This window comes from Microcaecilia unicolor, chromosome 5 (assembly GCF_901765095.1).
Source record: "Microcaecilia unicolor chromosome 5, aMicUni1.1, whole genome shotgun sequence".
In the NCBI taxonomy this organism is placed as follows: domain Eukaryota; kingdom Metazoa; phylum Chordata; class Amphibia; order Gymnophiona; family Siphonopidae; genus Microcaecilia; species Microcaecilia unicolor.
The window spans coordinates 219,433,548-219,455,735 of NC_044035.1; the positions used below are offsets into that span (position 1 = coordinate 219,433,548).

The following is a 22,188-nucleotide window of genomic DNA, read 5'->3' on the forward strand; positions in this document are numbered from 1 at the left end:
GAGCCAACAAGAAAAGGAAAAATTCTAAACCTAGTCCTTAGTGGAGCACATGATCTGGTATGGGAGGTAATGGTTTTGGGGCCACTTGATAACAGTGATCATAATATGATCGGATTTGATATTAACTTTGCAGTAAGTATAAACAGGAAATCCAATACGTTAGTGTTTAACTTTCAAAAACGAGACTTTGATAAAATGAGAAGAACGGTGAAAACAAACTTAGAGGAGCAGCTGCGAGGGTCAAAAATTTTCAACAGGTTTGGATGCTGTTCAAAAATACCATCCTGGAAGCCCAGGCCAAATATATTCCGTGTATTAAAAAAAGGAGGGAGGAAGTCCAAACGACAGCCGGCATGCTTAAAAAGTGGAGTTGAAGGAAGAGGTAAAAGAAAATCTTTCAGAAAATGGAAGAAGGAACCGACTGAAAATAATTAGAAAAAGCATAAGGAATGTCAAGTCAAATTTAAAGCGCTGATAAGGAAGGCAAAGAGGGACTTTGGAAAAAAGATTGCGTTGGACGCAAAAACACATAGTAAAAAATTATTAGGTAAATTAAAAAACAAGAAGCCGGCAAAAGAATCGGTTGCACCACTAGATGACCGAAGGGTAGAAGGGGCAATCAGGGAAGATAAAGCCATAGCGGAGAGATTAAATGAGTTCTTTGCTTCGGTCTTCACCGAGGAGGATTTGAGAGAAATACCGGTGCCAGAAATGGTATTCAAAGCTGAGGAGTCGGAGAAACAATTAAATCTCTATAAACCTAGAGGATGTAATGGAGCAATTTCACAAATTGAAGAGTAGCAAATCTCCTGGGCCGAATGGTACTGACAGAATTGAAAAATGAACTGGCGGAACTATTGTTAATAATATGTAGTTTATCTTTACAATCAAGTGTGGTACCAGAAGATTGGAGGGTAGCCCATGTAATGCCAATATTTTAAAAAGGTTCTAGAGAGGATCCGGGAAATTCTGATGTCGGTGCCAGGCAATATGGTAGAGACTATTATAAAGAACAAAATTACAGAGCATATTCAAAAGCATGGATTAATGAGACAAAGCCAGCATGGATTTAGTGAAGGGAAATCTTGCCTCGCAAGTCTATTACATTTCTTTGAAGGGGTGAATAAACATGTGGATAAAGGCAAGCTGGTTGATTTAGAGGGGCATAATTGAATGGGGCGCTCAAGTTTTCCTTTCCGTGAAGGGGCAGGGAAACCCGTATTATCGAAACAAGATGGGCGGCCATCTTTCGTTACGATAATACAGTCAGGGACGCCCAGATCTCCACATTTAGGTTGACCTTAGAGATGGTCATCCCTAGAGATGGTTGTCCCCGATTTTCGGCGATAATGGAAACCAAGGACGCCCATCTCAGAAATGACCAAATCCAAGCCATTTGGTCGTGGGAGGAGCCAGCATTCATAGTGCACTGGTCCCCCTCATATGCCAGGACACCAACTGGGCACCCTAGGGGGCACTGCAGTGGACTTCACAAATTGCTCCCAGGTGCATAGCTCCCTTACCTTGGGTGCTGAGCCCTCCAACCCCCCCCCCCCAAACCCACTCCCCACAACTGTACACCACTACCATAGCCCTAAGGGGTGAAGGGGGCACCTACATGTGGGTACAGTGGGTTTCTGGTGAGTTTTGAAGGGCTCACATTTACCACCACAAGTGTAACTGGTAGGGGGCGGGGATGAGCCTGGGTCCGCCTGCTTGAAATGCACTGCACCTACTAAAACTGCTCCAAGGACCTGCATACTGCTGTCATGGAGCTGGGTATAACATTTGAGGCTAGAAAAAAAAAAAAAAAAAAAATGTAAGTTTTTTTTTAGGGTGGGAAGGGGTTGGTGACCACTGGGGGAGTAAGGCAAGGTCATCCCCAATTCCCTTCTGTGGTCATCTGGTCAGTTCGGGCACCTTTTTGAGGCTTGGTCGCAAGATAAAATGGACCAAGCAAAGTCGGCCAAGTGCTCGTTAGTGACGCCCTTCTTTTTTCCATTATTGACTGAAGATGCCCATGTGTTAGGCATGCCCCAGTCCCGCCTTCGCTATGCTACCGACACACCCCATGAACTTTGGTCGTCCCTGCGACGGAAAGCAGTTGAGGGTGGCCAAAATTGGCTTTCGATTATGCCGATTTGGGCGACCCTGAGAGAAGGACGCCCATCTCCCAATTTGTGTTGGAAGATGGGCACCCTTCTCTTTCGAAAATAAGCCTGATTGTGTATCTGGATTTTCAAAAGGCGTTTCACAAAGTACCTCATGAATGACTCCAGAAGAAATTGGAGAGTTATGGGATAGGAGGTAGTGTCCTATTGTGAATTAAAAACTGGTTAAAGGATAGGAAACAGAGAGTAGGGTTAAATGATCAGTATTCTCAATGGAGAAGGTTAGATAGTGGGGTTCCTCAGGGGTCTATGCTGGGACCGCTGCTTTTTAGTATATTTATAATTGATCTAGAGACGGGAGTAACTAGTGAGGTAATTAAATTTGCTGATGCCACAAAGTTATTCAAAGTTGTTAAATCGCAAGAGGATTGTGCAAAATTACAAGAGGACCTTATGAGACTGTGAGACTGGGCGTCTAAATGGCAGATGACGTTTAATGTGAGCAAGTGCAAAGTGATGCATGTGGGAAAGAGGAACCTGAATTATAGCTACGTAATGCAAGGCTCCACATTAGGAGTCACCGACCAAGAAAGGGATCTTGTTGTCGTTGTTGATGATACGCTGAGACCCTCTGCTCAGTGTGCTGCGGCGGCCAAGAAAGCAAATAGAATGTTAGGTATTTATTAGGAAAGGAATGGAAAACAAAAGTGAGGACGTTATAATGCCTTTGTATCAGTCCATGGTGCGACTGCACCTCAAATATTGTGTTCAATTCTGGTCGCTGCATCTCAAAAAGATAGTGGAATTAGAAAAGGTACAGAGAAGGACGACGAAAATGATAAAGGGGATGTGACGGCTTCCCTATGAGGAAAGGTTGAAGCGTCTAGGGCTCTTCAGCGTGGAGAAAAGACGGCTGAGGGGAGATGTGATAGAGGTCTATAAAATAATGAGTGGAGTAGAATGGGTAGACGTGAATCGTTTGTTTACTCTTTCTAAGAATATTAGGACTAGGGGGCATGCGATGAAGGTACAAAGTAGTAACTTTAATACAAATTGGAGAAAATGTTTCTTCACTCAATGTGTAATTAAACTCTGGAATTCGTTGCAAGAGAATGTGGTAAAGGCGGTTAGCGTAGCGGGGTTTAAAAAAGATCTGGATGACTTCCTGAAGGAAAAGTCCATAGACCATTATTAAATTGACTTGGGGAAAATCCACTGCTTATTTCTGGGATAAACAGCATAAAATGTTTTGAACTTTTTCGGGATCTTGCCAGGTATTTGTGACCTGAATTGGCAACTGTTGGAAACAGGATGCTGGGCTTGATGGACCTTTGTCTGTTCCAGTGTAGCAATACTTATGTAAGTTTTTTTTTTTTTTTGTACATCGGATTTGTGTATGTTGGCCTGATAGGTTTGTATACCCTTTGCTCATTGGTTCATGAAAAGTGTACCATGAAAAGTGTGTGTGCTGGAACTTAATAAAGAAAATATGCATGGAAAATGCTATGTAGTCATTGCTCCCTTTTTATGTCTTTGCTCTTGTGTCTTTTCTTCCAGATGGTAAAAGCAATCCAGGTTTTGCGAATTCACCTACTTGAGTTGGAGAAGGTAAATGAACTCTGCAAGGATTTTTGCAGTCGTTACATTTCCTGCTTGAAAACTAAAATGAACAGTGAGACTCTGCTGAGTGGAGACCCTGGAAGTCCATATTCTCCAGTCCAGCCCCAGGTAGATAACTGGAACTCATTCAAATAATGAAGGTTTTTTCCTGAAAAACTTTGGAAATGTGAGCAAAGTATGTTTCCTGTATTTGGTAGAAAGTTAAGTCCTTTATTTTAGTTTAAATTTTTATTTCTGCACAGGATAAGAAATAGGGAGATGAGATAGATTTGAAAGTTTTGACTTGTAGCATACTTGTGTTTCACTATTTTCATCTTAGGACTATACTTTGGTATATATGGATTGCAGAAGGTGTGGAGGGGAATAATCGAAAGGGATGCCCAAGTTTTGCTGAGGATGTCCTCGCAAACTGTCCCAATGGAAGGGCGGGGAAACCCATATTATCGAAACAAGATGGACGTCCATCTTTCGTTTTGATAATATGGTCGGGGATGCCCAAATCGTGAAATTTAGGTCGTCTTTAGAGATGGTCGTCCCTAGACTTGGTCGTTTCTGATTTTCAGCGATAATGGAAACCAAGGACGCCCATCTCAGAATCGACCAAATGCAAGCCCTTTGGTCGTGGGAGGAGCCAGCATTCGTAATTCACTGGTCCCCCTGACATGCCAGGACACCAACCGGGCACCCTAGGGGGCACTGCAGTGGACTTCATAAAATGCTCCCAGGTACACAGCTCTCTTACCTTCTGTGCTGAGCCCCCCCCAACCCCCCCCCCCCCAAAACCCACTACCCACAACTGTACACCACTACCATAGCCCTTACAGGTGAAGGGAGGCACCTAGATGTGGGTACAGTGGGTTTGTGGTGGGTTTTGGAGGGCTCATATTTACCACCACAAGTGTAACAGGTAGGGGGGGGGGATGGGCCTGGGTCCGCCTGCCTGAAGTGCACTGCACCCACTAAAACTGCTCCAGGGACCTGCATACTACTGTGATGGACCTGAGTATGACATTTGAGGCTGGCACAAAATATTTTTAAAGATTTATTTTTGAGGGTGGGAGGGAGTTAGTGATCACTGGGTGAGTAAGGGGAGGTCATCCCTGATTCTCTCTGGTGGTCATCTGGTCAGTTCGGGCACCTTTTTGTGCCTTGGTCATAAGAAAAACAGGACCAATTAAAGTTGTCCAAGGTCTCGTCAGGGACGCTCTTTTTTTTTTCCATTATGGGTCGAGGACGGCCATGTGTTAGGCACGCCCAAGTCCCACCTTCGCTACTTCTCCGATACGCCCCCGTGAACTTTGGCCGTCCCTGCGAAGGAAAGCAGTTGGGGACGTCCAAAATCGGCTTTCAATTATACCGATTTGGATGACCCTGTGAGAAGGACGCTCATCTTCCGATTTGTGTCGAAAGATGGGCGTCCTTCTCTTTCGAAAATAGGGTAGCAAACTGCCCCAAATCAACCTTGATTTAGATCTGGATTTGCCCCACTACATCTGTGGACTTGTAGTTCAAATATCTGAAGGCAGATACATCTCGATGTTTCTGTATTGATAAATGAGAGTTCCTTATTCTAAGGGGTCGATATTCAAAAGAATTTAAACATCTAGAAATGGCTCCTGGCCGGTTAAATCACTTGTTCAAGGCTAACCAGTCATATTCAGCAGCACTTAACTGGATTGTGCTGCTGAAAATGTCTGGTCAGCACCCAACTAGAACATGGCTACTTTGGGGCCGTTCCATGAGTCAGCACTTGGCTGGTTAAATATCAATATTCAGCACCTAACTGGCCAGGGTATCTTTATGCAGTTTGCCCTAGCCAGTTAAGTGCTGAATATCGCACTTAATCTGCTATGGTTTCACCAAATTTGTATGCCTGGAAATTCAATACCAGAGCCCGGACTTGGCCTACCATTGAATTTCCAGGGATAACGCCACCAGCGGTCAGCACAACGCTAATCACCACTGGTTGAATATCAGGCTCCAAGAGTATAGGTTGCCAGTTCAAATCCCAACATAGTCTGCTCAGCCTTTTAAAATAGACAAAATGAAGACCAATTATAATTGAATAGTAATATATGTATACTGTGTAAATCCTTTTAGTGAAGATGCTATATAAAAGCAGTGTTAAATAAATATGAGTATTGTTATTTCTCTTATGCTCATTCTTCTTTATTGAATTTTCCACAGAGAAAACAAATTCAACAATAATTTGTACAACGTGCTAACTAAAGGGATCTTTTACTAAGGTGTGCTAGTGTTTTTAGCATGCGCTAATAATTCTCCGAGGACAAGCAGGCTGCTTGTTCTCACTGATGGGTGACGTCCACGGCAGCCCCTCCAATCGGAATCTTCACTAGCAAAAGCCTTTGCTAGTCCTCGCGCGCCCATGCGCATCGCGCATGCGCGGCCGTCTTCCCGCCCGAAACCGGCTCGTGCCAGACAGTCTTCTTTTGTCCGCACTCGGTACGGTCGTGTTACGCCGTTCACGCCCCTTAAGTCGACCTCGCGCGTCTCTTTTTGACTTTCGCGTTTAAAAAAAAAAAAAAGGATTTCGGAAGAGGACCTTTTCGGTCTTTTTCCCTTTCCGCTATTTCCAGTTTTTGCCCTGGTAAGTTTTCTTTCGTCTTCGGGGTAGGCCCTTTTCAAGCCTCGGGTCGAATTTTTTTCTCCCCCTCTTTTTGGTGCCTGCTGCAATTACGAGTTTTGATTTCGCTGGCGCGATTTTTCCGCCCATGTCATGGAAGTCTCCCAGCGGCTTCAAGAAGTGCACCCAGTGCGCCCGGGTAATCTCGCTCACTGACAGGCACGCGTCGTGTCTTCAGTGTCTGGGGGCTGGGCACTGCCCGCAGGCCTGTAGTCTGTGCGCCCTTTTACAAAAGCGGACTCAGGTAGCGAGATTGGCCCAGTGGAACGTTTTGTTCTCGGGCTCTTTGTCGGCATCGGGAGTTTCGAGTGCATCGACGTCGACAGCGTCTAGACCTCCGTCCTCGGCCGCGACTGCATCGAGGCATCGACCCTCTGCGTCGTCGGGGCCGAGACATCGGAAGGCTGCGTCGGCGTCGGTGGTACCGGGACCTCCACTTCTGCTGATGTCGTCGGACGGTGGTGCTTCGACTGGAGTGCAGGTGAGGGCTGTCCATTCCCCTGCTGGTGGCGGTAAGCCTTCGGGTGGGTCTCCCCCTACCCTGAGGGCTCCTGCAGTACAGCCCCCCTGAGACCGACCTTCTTCGGCCTCGGCCCCGAGGAAGTGACGGCTGGATTCTACGTCCTCCTCGTCGGTGCCGGGAAACTCCGGTGACATGCTTCGTCCCAAGAAGTCGAAGAAGCATCGACACCGGTCCCCTTCCCGTATCGGCACCGAGAGCTCTGGGTCGCCGAGGGAGTCGGCACCCAGTAGGCATCGGCACCGAGAGGACCGCTCACCCTCTGTTCAGGAGGTGTCGATGCGCTCCACTATGGACAGCCCGGAACAGCCTCCACGCCTGGAACAGACTCTGACATCGACACCTGCATCGGCTTCCACGTCTTTCTCCACAGCCGCTCTGCACGAGAGTCTCCGGGCCGTTCTCCCAGAGATTCTGGGAGAGCTGTTGCGCCCTTCCCCTCCGGTACCGGGGGTGCTTGCGCCTCCGGTACCGTCGAGTGAGGCGCCGGCTGGCCCCTTGCCCGGGGTGAGGTCTCCGACATCGGTGCCGCGTGCGGTACCGACTGCGGTCGCCTCCCAGGAAGGCTCCCCGACTATGTCGGCGGAGGGAGCTTCGCCGGTGCGGGCGAGGGAGTCTACCTCTCGACGCTCCCACTGTGGCCGAGGTTCCACGGAGTCGAGCCGGGCACGGCTTCAGACACAGGTCCGTGAACTTGTGTCTGATACCGAAGGTGAGGCCTCGTGGGAAGAGGAGGAGGACATCAGATATTTCTCTGACGAGGAGTCTGAGGGTCTTCATTCTGATCCCACTCCCTCCCCTGAAAGGCAGCTTTCTCCTCCCGAGAGTCTGTCTTTTGCGGCCTTTGTCCGGGAGATGTCTACGGCCATCCCCTTCCCGGTGGTTGTGGAGGACAAGCCCAGGGCTGAAATGTTTGAGCTCCTGGACTATCCTTCTCCACCTAAGGAAGCGTCCACAGTACCCATGCATCATGTCCTCAAAAAGACATTGCTGGCGAACTGGACCAAGCCACTAAGTAATCCCCACATTCCCAAGAAGATCGAGTCCCAGTACCGGATCCATGGGGACCCAGAGCTGATGCGCACTCAGTTGCCTCACGACTCTGGAGTTGTGGATTTGGCCCTAAAGAAGGCTAAGAGTTCTAGGGAGCATGCTTCGGCGCCCCCGGGCAAGGACTCTAGAACCTTAGACTCCTTTGGGAGGAAGGCCTACCATTCTTCAATGCTCGTGGCCAAAATCCAGTCCTACCAGCTCTACACGAGCATCCACATGCGGAACAATGTGCGGCAGTTGGCGGGCTTGGTGGACAAGCTCCCCCCTGAGCAAGCCAAGCCATTTCAGGAGGTGGTCAGGCAGCTGAAGGCGTGCAGAAAATTCCTGGCCAGAGGGGTGTATGACACCTTTGATGTTGCGTCCAGGGCCGCTGCTCAAGGTGTGGTGATGCGCACACTCTCATGGCTGCGTGCCTCCGACCTGGAGAATAGGATCCAGCAGCGGATTGCGGACTCGCCTTGCCGTGCGGATAACATTTTTGGAGAGAAAGTCGAACAGGTGGTAGAGCAGCTCCACCAGCGGGATACCGCTTTCGACAAGTTCTCCCGCCGGCAGCCTTCAGCTTCTACCTCTACAGGTAGACGATTTTTGGGGGGAAGGAAGACTGTTCCCTACTCTTCTGGTAAGCGTAGGTACAATCCTCCTTCTCGAGAGCCTGCGGCCCAGGCTAAGCCCCAGCGCGCTCGCTCTCGTCAGCAGCGTGCACCTCAGCAAGGCCCCTCGGCTCCCCAGCAAAAGCAAGGGACGAGCTTTTGACTGGCTCCAGCAGAGCATAGCCGACATCCAAGTGTCAGTGCCGGGCGACCTGCCAGTCGGAGGGAGGTTGAAAGTTTTTCACCAAAGGTGGCCTCTCATAACCTCCGATCAGTGGGTTCTTCAAATAGTCCGGCAAGGATACACCCTCAATTTGGCCTCAAAACCTCCAAATTGTCCACCGGGAGCTCAGTCTTACAGCTTCCAACACAAGCAGGTACTTGCAGAGGAACTCTCCGCCCTTCTCAGCGCCAATGCGGTCAAGCCCGTGCCATCCGGGCAGGAAGGGCTGGGATTCTATTCCAGGTACTTCCTTGTGGAAAAGAAAACAGGGGGGATGCGTCCCATCCTAGACCTAAAGGCCCTGAACAAATATCTGGTCAAAGAAAAGTTCAGGATGCTTTCCCTGGGCACCCTTCTCCCTATGATTCATGAAAACGATTGGACTTGAAGGACGCCTACACGCACATCCCGATACTGCCAGCTCTTAGACAGTATCTGCGATTTCAGCTGGGCACACGTCACTTCCAGTACTGTGTGCTACCCTTTGGGCTCGCCTCTGCGCCCAGAGTGTTCACGAAGTGCTTGGCTGTAGTAGCAGCGGCGCTTCGCAGGCTGGGAGTGCACGTGTTCCCCTATCTCGACGATTGGCTGGTGAAGAACACATCCGAGGCAGGAGCTCTACAGTCCATGCAGATGACTATTCGCCTCCTGGAGCTACTGGGGTTTGTGATAAATTATCCAAAGTCCCATCTTCTCCCAGTGCAGAGACTCGAATTTATAGGAGCTCTGCTGGACTCTCGGACGGCTCGTGCCTATCTCCTAGAGAGCCAACAACTTGTTGTCCCTCGTCTCGCGGGTGCGAGCGTCCCAGCAGATCACAGCTCGGCAGATGTTGAGATTGCTGGGCCACATGGCCTCCACAGTTCATGTGACTCCCATGGCCCGCCTTCACATGAGATCTGCTCAATGGACCCTAGCTTCCCAGTGGTTTCAGGCTGCTGGGGATCTAGAAGACGTGATCCACCTGTCCACGAGTTTTCTCAAATCCCTGTATTGGTGGACGATTTGGTCCAATTTGACTCTGGGGCGTCCTTTCCAAATTCCTCAGCCACAAAAAGTGCTGACCACGGATGCGTCTCTCCTGGGGTGGTGAGCTCATGTCGAGGGGCTTCACACCCAAGGAAGCTGGTCCCTCCAGGAACGCGATCTGCAGATCAATCTTCTGGAGTTACGAGCGGTCTGGAACGCTCTGAAGGCTTTCAGAGATCGGCTGTCCCACCAAATTATCCAAATTCAGACAGACAACCAGGTTGCCATGTATTACATCAACAAGCAGGGGGGCACCGGATCTCGCCCCCTGTGTCAGGAAGCCGTCAGCATGTGGCTCTGGGCTCGCCGTCACGGCATGGTGCTCCAAGCCACATATCTGGCAGGTGTAAACAACAGTCTGGCCGACAGGTTGAGCAGGATTATGCAACCTCACGAGTGGTCGCTCAATTCCCGTGTAGTGCGACAGATCTTCCAGGTGTGGGGCATCCCCTTGGTAGATCCCTTTGCATCTCGAGCCAACCACAAAGTCCCTCAGTTCTGTTCCAGGCTTCAGGCCCACGGCAGACTGGCATCAGATGCCTTCCTCCTGGACTGGGGGGAGGGTCTGCTGTATGCTTATCCTCCCATACCTCTGGTGGGGAAGACTTTGTTGAAACTCAAGCAAGACCGAGGCACCATGATTCTGATTGCTCCTTTTTGGCCGCGTCAGATCTGGTTCCCTCTTCTTCTGGAGTTGTCCTCCGAAGAACCGTGGAGATTGGAGTGTTTTTCGACCCTCATCACACAGGACGAAGGGGTGCTTCTGCATCCCAACCTCCGGTCTCTGGCTCTCACGGCCTGGATGTTGAGAGCGTAGACTTTGCCTCTTTGGGTCTGTCCGAGGGTGTCTCCCGCATCTTGCTTGCTTCCAGGAAAGATTCCACTAAGAGGAGTTACTTCTTTCTATGGAGGAGGTTTGCCGTCTGGTGTGACAGCAAGGCCTTAGATCCTCGCTCTTGTCCTACACAGACCCTGCTTGAATACCTTCTGCACTTGTCTGAGTCTGGTCTCAAGACCAACTCTGTAAGGGTCCACCTTAGTGCAATCAGTGCATACCATTACCGTGTGGAAGGCAAGCTGATCTCAGGACAGCCTTTAGTTGTTCGCTTCATGAGAGGTTTGCTTTTGTCAAAGCCCCCCGTCAAGCCTCCTACAGTGTCATGGGATCTCAATGTCGTTCTCACCCAGCTGATGAAACCTCCTTTTGAGCCACTGAACTCCTGCCATCTGAAGTACTTGACCTGGAAGGTCATTTTCTTGGTGGCAGTTACTTCAGCTCGTAGAGTCAGTGAGCTTCAGGCCCTGGTAGCCCAGGCCCCTTACACCAAATTTCATCATAACAGAGTAGTCCTCCGCACTCACCCTAAGTTCTTGCCAAAGGTTGTGTCGGAGTTCCATCTGAACCAGTCAATTGTCTTGCCAACATTCTTTCCCCGTCCTCATTCCTGCCCTGCTGAACGTCAGCTGCACACATTGGACTGCAAAAGAGCATTGGCCTTCTATCTGGAGCGGACACAGCCCAACAGACAGTCCGCCCAATTGTTTGTTTCTTTTGATCCCAACAGGAGGGGAGTGGCTGTGGGGAAACGCACCATATCCAATTGGCTAGCAGATTGCATTTCCTTCACTTACGCCCAGGCTGGGCTGGCTCTTGAGGGTCATGTCACGGCTCATAATGTTAGAGCCATGGCAGCGTCGGTAGCCCACCTGAAGTCAGCCACTATTGAAGAGATTTGCAAAGCTGCGACGTGGTCATCTGTCCACACATTCTCATCTCATTACTGCCTGCAGCAGGATACCCGACGCAACAGTCGGTTCGGGCAGTCAGTGCTTCAGAATCTGTTCGGGGTTTAGAATCCAACTCCACCCCCCTAGGCCCATGTTTATTCTGTTCCAGGCTGCTCTCTCAGTTAGTTGGATAAATTGTTAGGTCAATCTCAGTTATGTCCTCGCCGTTGCGAGGCCCAATTGACCATGTTTGTTGTTTTGAGTGAGCCTGGGGGCTAGGGATACCCCATCAGTGAGAACAAGCAGCCTGCTTGTCCTCAGAGAAAGCGAATGCTACATACCTGTAGAAGGTATTCTCCAAGGACAGCAGGCTGATTGTTCTCACAAACCCGCCCGCCTCCCCTTTGGAGTTGTGTCTTCCCTTCTCTTTGTCTTGCTACATATGAGACTGGCCGGCACGAGCCGGTTTCGGGCAGGAAGACGGCCACGCATGCGCGGTGCGCATGGGCGCGCGAGGACTAGCAAAGGCTTTTGCTAGTGAAGATTCCGATTGGAGGGGCTGCCGTGGACGTCACCCATCAGTGAGAACAATTAGCCTGCTGTCCTCGGAGAATACCTTCTACAGGTATGTAGCATTCGCTTTAGGACGCACTAAACGCTAGAGATGCCCATATATTCCTATGGACGTCTCTAGGGTTTAGCGCATCCTAATCATTAGCATGCGCTAAAAACACTAGCATGCCTTAGTAAAAGAACCCCTAAGACTGTGAAGTGCCATTCTGCACATAACTACATAGTAACATAGTAGATAATGGCAAATAAAGACCTGTACGGTCCATCCATTCTGCCCAACAAGATAAACTCAGAATAAGGTATGATGTGATACTACAAATGCATACATGATCTTGCTTTGTCCTTGCCATTTTTAGGGCACAGACTGTAGAAGTCTGGCCAGCACTGGCCTTGTTCTCCAGCTACTGAAGCTATCATTGAAGCCCCACTCCAGCCCATCCAAATCTGTTCAGCCATGATCAGGGCACAGACCATATATGTCTGCTTAGCACTGGTTATGTTTCCCAATTACTGGGGTTGCCATCTAAGCACTGCTAAGTTTGTTTGGTTCTATTCTTTCCATACAGGATTCTTTTGAGTTTATCCAATGCATTTTTTGAATTCTGTTATCATTTTCATCTCCACTACCTCCCGTGGGAAGGCATTCCAGTTCTCCAAGGACAAGCAGGACAGATGTATCCTACACTTGGGTGATGTAATCCCAATGGAGCCTGGTGCAGACACTGCCCAGTGTACTATAACTTTAAGAGGCTACGCATGCATGAGTGCCTTCCTGACCAGCGTACAAGTACAGGACACTCAGTCTTGTTTTTTTCACAGAGCAAGGAGATTGTGTCTCTTTGATCTCTTCAGTGCTTTTTCTCAGAATAGTTGTGCCTTCCCATGTGGGTATTTTAACTCATTTAGTTATTGTCTTCCCTCATATTTTTCTTAGTGTTTTTGGCTCTTTTAAGTTTATTTTTTTTGGTTTTCTTTTTGTTACATTTGTACCCCGTGCTTTCCCACTCATGGCAGGCTCAATGCGGCTTACATGGGGCAATGGAGGGTTAAATGACTTGCCCAGAGTCACAAGGAGCTGCCTGTGCCTGAAGTGGGAATCGAACTCAGTTCCTCAGTTCCCCAGGACCAATGTCCACCACCCTAACCACTAGGCCACTCCTCCACTCCAGTTTTCTAGTTTTTCACGGCTCCTGAGGCCCTCTTAGGCTGGAACACCAAGCTCAATTTAAGGTAAGCCACTTTTTGGCCTCACCATTGAGCCTTTTGATTTAGCTGCAGTTTGCTGTGCCTCAGAAGACCCTCCAGTGTCTTCAAAAGATGCACCCAGTGCAATTGGGTGATATCTGACCTGCACAATTGGTGTGTGGGGTGTTTGGGGCCTGAGTGCACCAGCATCAAGGAGGTCTCTACCTCCTTTGACATCAGGTGCTAGTAGTAAGCCCCAGATCTGAATTAGACCTGACACCGAGGACACTGATTCAACTTCATCCTCTTTGGCACCAAGGGACCCCCATGTCAGCACTCCTCCACTTTGACTCCGAGGTCCATGCTTCACCAGTGGAATGGTCTCTGACCCCCTTATCTCGAGAGGCATTGATATTGGTGCCGCCCCATACATGTGAACACTCGACGTGAGGAAAGGAATCTCCCTCAAAGTCGAGAACTAAGCATGCACCTAGGCACCTAACCGTGAGGCATGGATGTCCTTCCAGACAGCTGAGACAGGCGCAGGCTCTAGATTCCCTTCAGAAATATTTTGCTGAGTCTGACACAGACCAGTCATGGGAGTCTGAGGAAGAGCTAGACTACATCTCAGAGGAGGGGTTGTATAGCATACCCTAGGTCCCTACTTGATAAGAGGAGGAAGTCTCTTCCTGAGCCCCTCTCCTTCACCTGTTTTGTCAAGGAAATGGAGGATACCATTCTCTTTAAGTTAGAATCGGAGGACAAACCTAGAGCTGAGTCATTCCAAGTCCTGGAGTTTGATTCTCTATCCAGAGATGCTGTGACAGTTCCACTGCACAAGGTTCTCTGGGATGCTCAGATGAAGAACTGGGAGACCCCTCTCTGTGCAAGTTGTACCAAAGAAGGTGGATTCCATGTATTGGATCCAGAAGGTTCCAGGATTTGAGAAGGTCCAGTTGCCACACCACTCCCCTGTGGTCAAATCTGCGCTCAAAAGGACTAGAAGTTCCAGGTTTCATATCTTGGCACCCCTGGACAGGAAGACCTGGACCTTAGATTTTTTGTGGAGGAAGTTTAATAAGACCTCGATGCTAGTTTCCTGCATCCAGGACTACCAGCTCTACATAAGCCTTTACTAGCCATCCTTGGTTTATAGTGTACTAGACTTTGCAGAAACTCTCCCGCAGGAGCAGGCTTCTGAGCTTCGCCAGCTGGCCAAAAAGCAGGAGTAATGCAACAAAGAGAGGGAACCAAGTACAAACTAATTTCAAAAGGCTGAGTCTGTTCAAAGGTTGGTGATATGTTCCTTCAAATGGAACGCAGTACAAAGCACACGCACACAAATTAGTTTGTTGAAGCCTCCTTTGTCATTGGTTTGACCCCTGACGCAGGTGCAGTAGCACCGAAACACGGCCCGTGTCGGGTCTCTCTTCAATCAAAGTCTATTATTAAAGGATATTTTAATGAAAGAACTGTGTTCCCTTTTGTTTTTAAAGGGCCTTTGTGCTGTTTTTTTTTTTTTTTTTTTGCAAAAAGCAGGAGTGTCAGAAATATCTGGACAGGGGTGCATATGATACTTTTGATATTATGTCCAGATGCATATGATACTTTTCATATTGCATCCAGAGTGTCCAATTTGGGTATGGGGTTGTGCAGATTCTCATGGCTGTGTGTCTCAGACCTTGAACCTGCGGTTCAGGAGAGGCTAGCAAACGTACCTTGCCGTAGAGATAACCTTTTCGTTGACCTCATCAAGAAACATACTGATACTATCCAGTCCCTCTTCCAGCAGCCTCCTTCTGTGTCCTCCACTACTCAGAGGTACCCTAGCAGGTCTCGAAGGAGTTCCTACTAATCTTCTTGTACCCATCCTCAGCAGCAGCCCCAGGCCCAATGTCCTTGGGCCCGCCAGCAACTTCTACAGAAGTCACAACCTGCACCCGAGTCAAAAGCAGGAACGAGCTTTTGACTGGCTTCAGGAGAGCATAGCCACCATCAAAGTATCCGTCCCAGATGATCTGCCAGTAGGGGGGAGGCTGATTTTTTTTCAAGAAAGGTGGCCCCTTGTAACATCTGACCAGTGGGTTCTCCAAATAGTGCACGCAGGATGTGCTTTCATACTTGAAGAGGAACTCACTGCCCTTCTCCAGGCCCATCCGGTCAAGCCCTCCCACCAGGACAGAAAGGGCAGTTATTCTATTCCAGGTATTTTCTTGTAGCCAAGAAGACAGGGGAATTTTGTCCCATCCTAGACCTAATGGTCCTGAACAAATACAGTGGGGGAAATAAGTATTTGATCCCTTGCTGATTTTGTAAGTTTGCCCACTGACAAAGACATGAGCAGCCCATAATTGAAGGGTAGGTTATTGGTAACAGTGAGAGATAGCACATCACAAATTAAATCCGGAAAATCACATTGTGGAAAGTATATGAATTTATTTGCATTCTGCAGAGGGAAATAAGTATTTGATCCCCCACCAACCAGTAAGAGATCTGGCCCCTACAGACCAGGTAGATGCTCCAAATCAACTCGTTACCTGCATGACAGACAGCTGTCGGCAATGGTCACCTGTATGAAAGACACCTGTCCACAGACTCAGTGAATCAGTCAGACTCTAACCTCTACAAAATGGCCAAGAGCAAGGAGCTGTCTAAGGATGTCAGGGACAAGATCATACACCTGCACAAGGCTGGAATGGGCTACAAAACCATCAGTAAGACGCTGGGCGAGAAGGAGACAACTGTTGGTGCCATAGTAAGAAAATGGAAGAAGTACAAAATGACTGTCAATCGACAAAGATCTGGGGCTCCACGCAAAATCTCACCTCGTGGGGTATCCTTGATCATGAGGAAGGTTAGAAATCAGCCTACAACTACAAGGGGGGAACTTGTCAATGATCTCAAGGCAGCTGGGACCACTGTCACCACGAAAACCATTGGTAACACATTACGACATAACGGATTGCAATCCTGCAGTGCCCGCAAGGTCCCCCTGCTCCGGAAGGCACATGTGACGGCCAGTCTGAAGTTTGCCAGTGAACACCTGGATGATGCCGAGAGTGATTGGGAGAAGGTGCTGTGGTCAGATGAGACAAAAATTGAGCTCTTTGGCATGAACTCAACTCGCCGTGTTTGGAGGAAGAGAAATGCTGCCTATGACCCAAAGAACACCGTCCCCACTGTCAAGCATGGAGGTGGAAATGTTATGTTTTGGGGGTGTTTCTCTGCTAAGGGCACAGGACTACTTCACCGCATCAATGGGAGAATGGATGGGGCCATGTACCGTACAATTCTGAGTGACAACCTCCTTCCCTCCGCCAGGGCCTTAAAAATGGGTCGTGGCTGGGTCTTCCAGCACGACAATGACCCAAAACATACAGCCAAGGCAACAAAGGAGTGGCTCAGGAAGAAGCACATTAGGGTCATGGAGTGGCCTAGCCAGTCACCAGACCTTAATCCCATTGAAAACTTATGGAGGGAGCTGAAGCTGCGAGTTGCCAAGCGACAGCCCAGAACTCTTAATGATTTAGAGATGATCTGCAAAGAGGAGTGGACCAAAATTCCTCCTGACATGTGTGCAAACCTCATCATCAACTACAGAAGACGTCTGACCGCTGTGCTTGCCAACAAGGGTTTTGCCACCAAGTATTAGGTCTTGTTTGCCAGAGGGATTAAATACTTATTTCCCTCTGCAGAATGCAAATAAATTCATATACTTTCCACAATGTGATTTTCCGGATTTAATTTGTGATGTGCTATCTCTCACTGTTACCAATAACCTACCCTTCAATTATGGGCTGCTCATGTCTTTGTCAGTGGGCAAACTTACAAAATCAGCAAGGGATCAAATACTTATTTCCCCCACTGTATCTGGTCAAAGAAAAGTTCAGAATGGTTTCTCTGGGTACCCTACTCCCCATTATTCAGGAAAACGATTGGCTATGCTCTCTGGACTTATGTTTAAATCTGTTTATTGAGATATTAACAACAACAAGTCACTTAACAACATGTACAGAAGTAGAAAACAAAGAGTTGTCACTAAGGCAATTAGCAGCCTCAAACATGTTAATTTTCAGAAGGGCGAACAAATGGGTCTCTAAACAAGCAATGAAAGGCTTTGTTTCTTATAGCCTCTCACCATGATAATAAATCTTTCAACTATAAGAAGCTCTCTTAATAAGGACTCCAACCAACCATCCCTACCTCCCCTCCCTAACCAAAAAAAAAAAAAAATCAAGAAAAAAAAAAAACCCACAGCCACCCAAGCTGTTCCAGCCCCTTATAAGGTGTTAAGCACTAAACTCTGAGCCCTAGGGGAAAGAGAATAGATATAGGAATCCCAAATTAATAAAAATTGCTTTTTGTGCTTTTGAGACAAACCAATCTTTTGATTTTCCAGTAACATGAGATTATGCAACCTATTATGCCAACCCCAAAAGGAGAGGGAATCTGAGGTAGTCCAAACCTTAAGCATACTATTTTTTTTTTTTTTTTTACCCAGGAGAGCTGCTTTACATAATAATAAATGACTACCCCTGCTCTGCTTAACAAAGACCTCATGCTTGTCCAACAAAAAGCCCAAAGCTGATATTGGAATGATGGATCCCGTGAAAAATTCAAGGTAATGAATGATCCTCCTCCAAAATGAACAAATATGTGGGCATGTCCAGAATACATGGAAAAAAAGAGTTTAGATTTTGAGCCATTCCTGACAAAGAAGAGAATAAACCCCTCCCATCTTAATGCTCTCTGGACTTAAAGGATGCATTTCCACATACAGATACTTCCCAGTCACCGGAAATACCTCAGATTCCTAGTAGGGAAACACCACTAGCAGTAACACATCCTGCCATTTGGCCTTGCATCCACACCCAGTGTATTTTCAAAATGTCTTGTAGTAGTCACATCATTGCACAGGCTGATAGTGCATGTGTTTCCATGCTATTGACTGGTCGAGAGTACATTGCAGAAAGATGTGCAATCATCAGTGCAGAGAACTATCCGGGTGTCGGTGCTACTTGGGTTTGTAGCCACCTACCCAAAGGCCCATCTGCAACCTGTTCAGCAGTTGGAGACCATAGGAGCTCTGCTAGACAGTGTACGCTTGAACCTTTCTTCCTCAATATTAGGCGACTGCTGTCTTGGTGGTCGTCGACCAGGTTCACAACTCTAGCAGGTAACAACTTGGCAAATGTTGAGACTACTAGGCCATATGGCCTCCACATTAATTGTTACACCCTTGGTACCCCTCCATTTCAGGAGGGGCCAATGAACCCTAACTTCTCAGTGGCATCATGCCACCGGGAACCTAGCAGATGTCATCAAGGTCATACCACAGCTCAAGCACTCTCTCTGCTGGTGGCTAATTTGGTCCAATTTGACCCTGGGACTGCCTTTCCAAATTCAACCTCCCCAAAAGATGCTGACCACAGATGCATCCGACCTAGCGAGGGGGGGGCTCATGTAGATGGGTTTCACACTCAGGGGACTTGGTCCACCCAGGATGTGCTTTTTCATATCAATCTCCTGGAATTGTGGCAGTATGGAATGCTCTAAGAGTTTTCAAAGATTGGCCAGTGAACCAAATTATAGTAATTCAAATGGACAATCAGGTTGCAATTTACTAGGTCAACAAGCAGGGGGGTAGAGGATCCTTCCCTTTGTGTCAGGAAGCGGTCTGGATGTGGCAATGGGCCCTCAAATACTGCATTGTGCTCAGAGCCACATATCTGGCAAGAAAAGACAACTGTCTGGCAGACAGGCTGAGCAGGATCATTCAACTGCACGAGTAGTCTCTCAATATAGGCGTAGCCCACAAGATCTTATGAGTGTGGGGCACCCCATTGGTGGATCTCTTTGCCACCCAACTCAACAACAAAGTCCCTCAGTCCTGCTCCAGACTCGGATTGCATGACAGACTAGTGTCCTCCACATAGGGGAGAGAGTCGCCTGTATGTGTGTCCTCCCATACCTCTAATAGGGAAGACTTTGTTGAAACTCAGGAAAGATCAGGGAGCCATGATCTTAATCATTCCTTTCTGGCTGAGGCAGATCTGGTTCCCTCTTTTTCTGGAGTTGTCCTCTGAAGAACAGTGGAGGCTGAACTGTTTTCTGACCCTCATCATACAGAGCAAGGGGTCTTTTCTACACCCCAACCTCCAGACCGTAGCCATCAAGATCTGAATGTTGAGACTGTAGAATTTCAGTCTTTGGATCTGCTTGAGGGTGTCTCTAGAATCTTGCTGGCTTCCAGGAAAGATTCCGCTAAGAGGTGTTATACTTTCAAGTGGAGGAGGTTTGGTGTGAGGGCAAGGCCATAGATCCACTTACTTGTCCTACACAAAAATTGCTTGAATACCTCCTACACCTCTTGACGCCTGGTTTAAAGACCAACTCTGTAAAGGTTCATATTTCTGCAATCAGTGCTTATCACCACCATGTAGGGGACAAGTCCATCTCTGTTGGTTGGTTCATGAGAGGGTTGATGTTGACAAAGCACCCTCTCAAACCTTCCACTGTGTCATGGGATCTCAACGTTATCCTTACCCAGCTGATGAGAGCTCCTTTTGAGACTGTCATCTGAAGTACCTGACCAGGAAGGTTCTGTTTATGGTGGTGGTCACTTCAGCTTGCAGAGTCAGTGAGCTTCAAACGCTAGTAGCCTATTCACTTTACATACAATTTCATCATAAAAAGGTAGTTCTTTGCACACTTCCAAAGTTCCTTCCTAAATTGGTGTCATAGTTCCATCTTAAACAGTTGATCATGCTGCCAATTCTTCCCCAAACTGCATGTCCTTCCTGGTGAAAGTGCACTGCACACCTTGGATTGCAAGCAAGCCTTAGCCTTCTATCTGGAGCAGACTAAAGCCCATAGACAGTCCATCCAGCTTTTTGTTTCTTTTGATCCCAAACAGGAAGGGAACAGTCAACAGTAAGCGCACTTTGTCCAACTGGCTAGCAGATTGCATCTCCTTCTCTTACGCCCAGGCTGGGCTGACTCTTGAGGGCCATGTCATGGCTCACAATGTCAAGCCATGGCTGCCTTGGTAGCCCACTTGAGGTCAGCCTCCATTGAGGAGATCTGCAAAGCTGCAACGCAGTCTTCTGTCCACGCTCCCATTACTGCCTTAAGCAGAATACCCAGAATCCAACTTCACCCTCCTAGGACCATTTTTTATTCTGTCTCAGGCTGCATCTCTGCAATCAGTTTGTATATAAAGTTAATTGGATTCAGGTTAGTCTTGCCATTTCAAGACTCTGTTATCCTACTGTTGTTTTTGGTGAGCCTGGGAGATAGGGATTCCCAAGTGTAAGGATACATCTGTCCTGCATATGTCCTCAGAGAAAGCAAAGTTACTTACCTGTAGCAAGTGTTCTCCGAGGACAAGCAGGCTTACCATTCACACAAGTAGGAAGACAATCTGCGTCGCCTGGGAATTGGCACATTAGCCAGCAAAGAAAAAATTCCAGAGCCTTCTGGGGCACGTGCCACGTGCATAGAGAGCCTTCCCGCCTTCAGCGTCTCTGCATCTCCTCAGTTTCTTTCTTTCCGCGGGAGGTAGCAGCTGCGCTTTTTGTTGTTGCGCACATTCCCGGGAAGAGCCTTAATTATGTTTCAGTGCCTTTTTTTCTCTTCAGTTTATTTGTTTTTTTTTTCGTTATTTAAAAAAAAAAATCCTCTTAGTTCCCCTTGTTTCTTTTTGGCCTGCATTTAAGTTGTTTTTTTTTTTTCCGGTATGGGCCCCCACTTAGGCCTGCTCGGACGGGTCTCTTCTTTTTTGTGCCTTTTTTCCATTTTCAGGCACAATCACGACTTTTGATTTTGCCAGAGCCATTTTCCCTTCCATGTCATCGAAGACTCCCAGTGGCTTCAAACGTTGCTCCCAGTACAACCGGGCCATCTTGTGTACTGATACACACTTACTGTATTCAGTGCCTTGGGCCTGACCATAGCCCAGCAAATTGTGTCCTTTGTCTTCGTAGGAAGAAAAGGATGCAAATTTCCTGAGAGGCTCAACAAAAAAAAAAACTTTTTGGAGCTTGGTCTGGTTCTTCGTTGTCAGCATTGACATCAAGGTCAGCGACGTGAGCATTGAAGGAAGCATTGGCGTCGGGAGTCGAGGTTGGGATGGCTGCTGTGAGACCCTGGGACACAGGGAGCAGTGAGGCGTCGAGTGGGTCTCAACCTGCCTCTAGGCCTACTTCTATGCAGGCCCCCTGGGACCGACCATCATCAGACCCGACGCCGAGGCATCATGGAGTTTGGATGAAGTGCATTGTGTGAAGGCCAAGAAGCACCGACACCTATCTCCTTCGATGCACAGTGCCAGGAGCTCTGGGGCGCCGAGAAACTCACCACCCGAGATGTGTCGGCGCCGGGAGAACCGCTCCCCCTCTATACAAGAGGTGCCGATGTGTGCGTCTCCCAGCAGCCGAGATCCTGCTCCCACATCCCAGACGGTTCGACAACCTGAGCCCACACTGGCCCCTCAGCCTTTACCGATGGCAGCTCTCGACGAACGCATCCGGGCCTTGCTCCCAGAGCTGTTGCAGGGCTTGATGCAGCGATGTGCGTTGGCATTGGGGGTGCCTGCGCCTGCTGTGCCATCTGCTGCAGCCCCGCCTGGCCCTCAGCCCGCGGTGTGGCCTCCGGCACCGGCACCACTTGCGGCCCCAGTGTCTATTGCCACCCAGGTCAGTTCTCCTTCGATGTCAGTGGAGGAAGCTTCACCAGAGTAAAGGTGGGAGCTGACTCCTCAACACCGATCCTGAGGACATAGATCCTGCACATCGAGAAGGGCCAGGTCTCAGACATCCCTGAGGGAAGCGCTGTCCGATATTGAAGAAGAGCGCTCGTGGGAACCAAAGAGGATCCCAGGTACTTCTCCTCTGATGAGACCTATTGGA

The 22,188-nt window shown here is 48.4% G+C and overlaps 1 protein-coding gene across 1 annotated transcript in view; it reads left to right on the forward strand.

Moving 5' to 3' along the window:
- Nucleotides 1–22,188, forward strand: part of PKNOX1 (PBX/knotted 1 homeobox 1) — a 591,440-nt gene that overhangs the window by 219,943 nt on the left and 349,309 nt on the right. Inside the window, exon 5 of the mRNA XM_030203790.1 lies at nt 3,669–3,839. Within this exon, the coding sequence (XP_030059650.1) occupies nt 3,669–3,839 (171 nt within the window). The remainder of the gene's footprint in view (nt 1–3,668; nt 3,840–22,188) is intronic.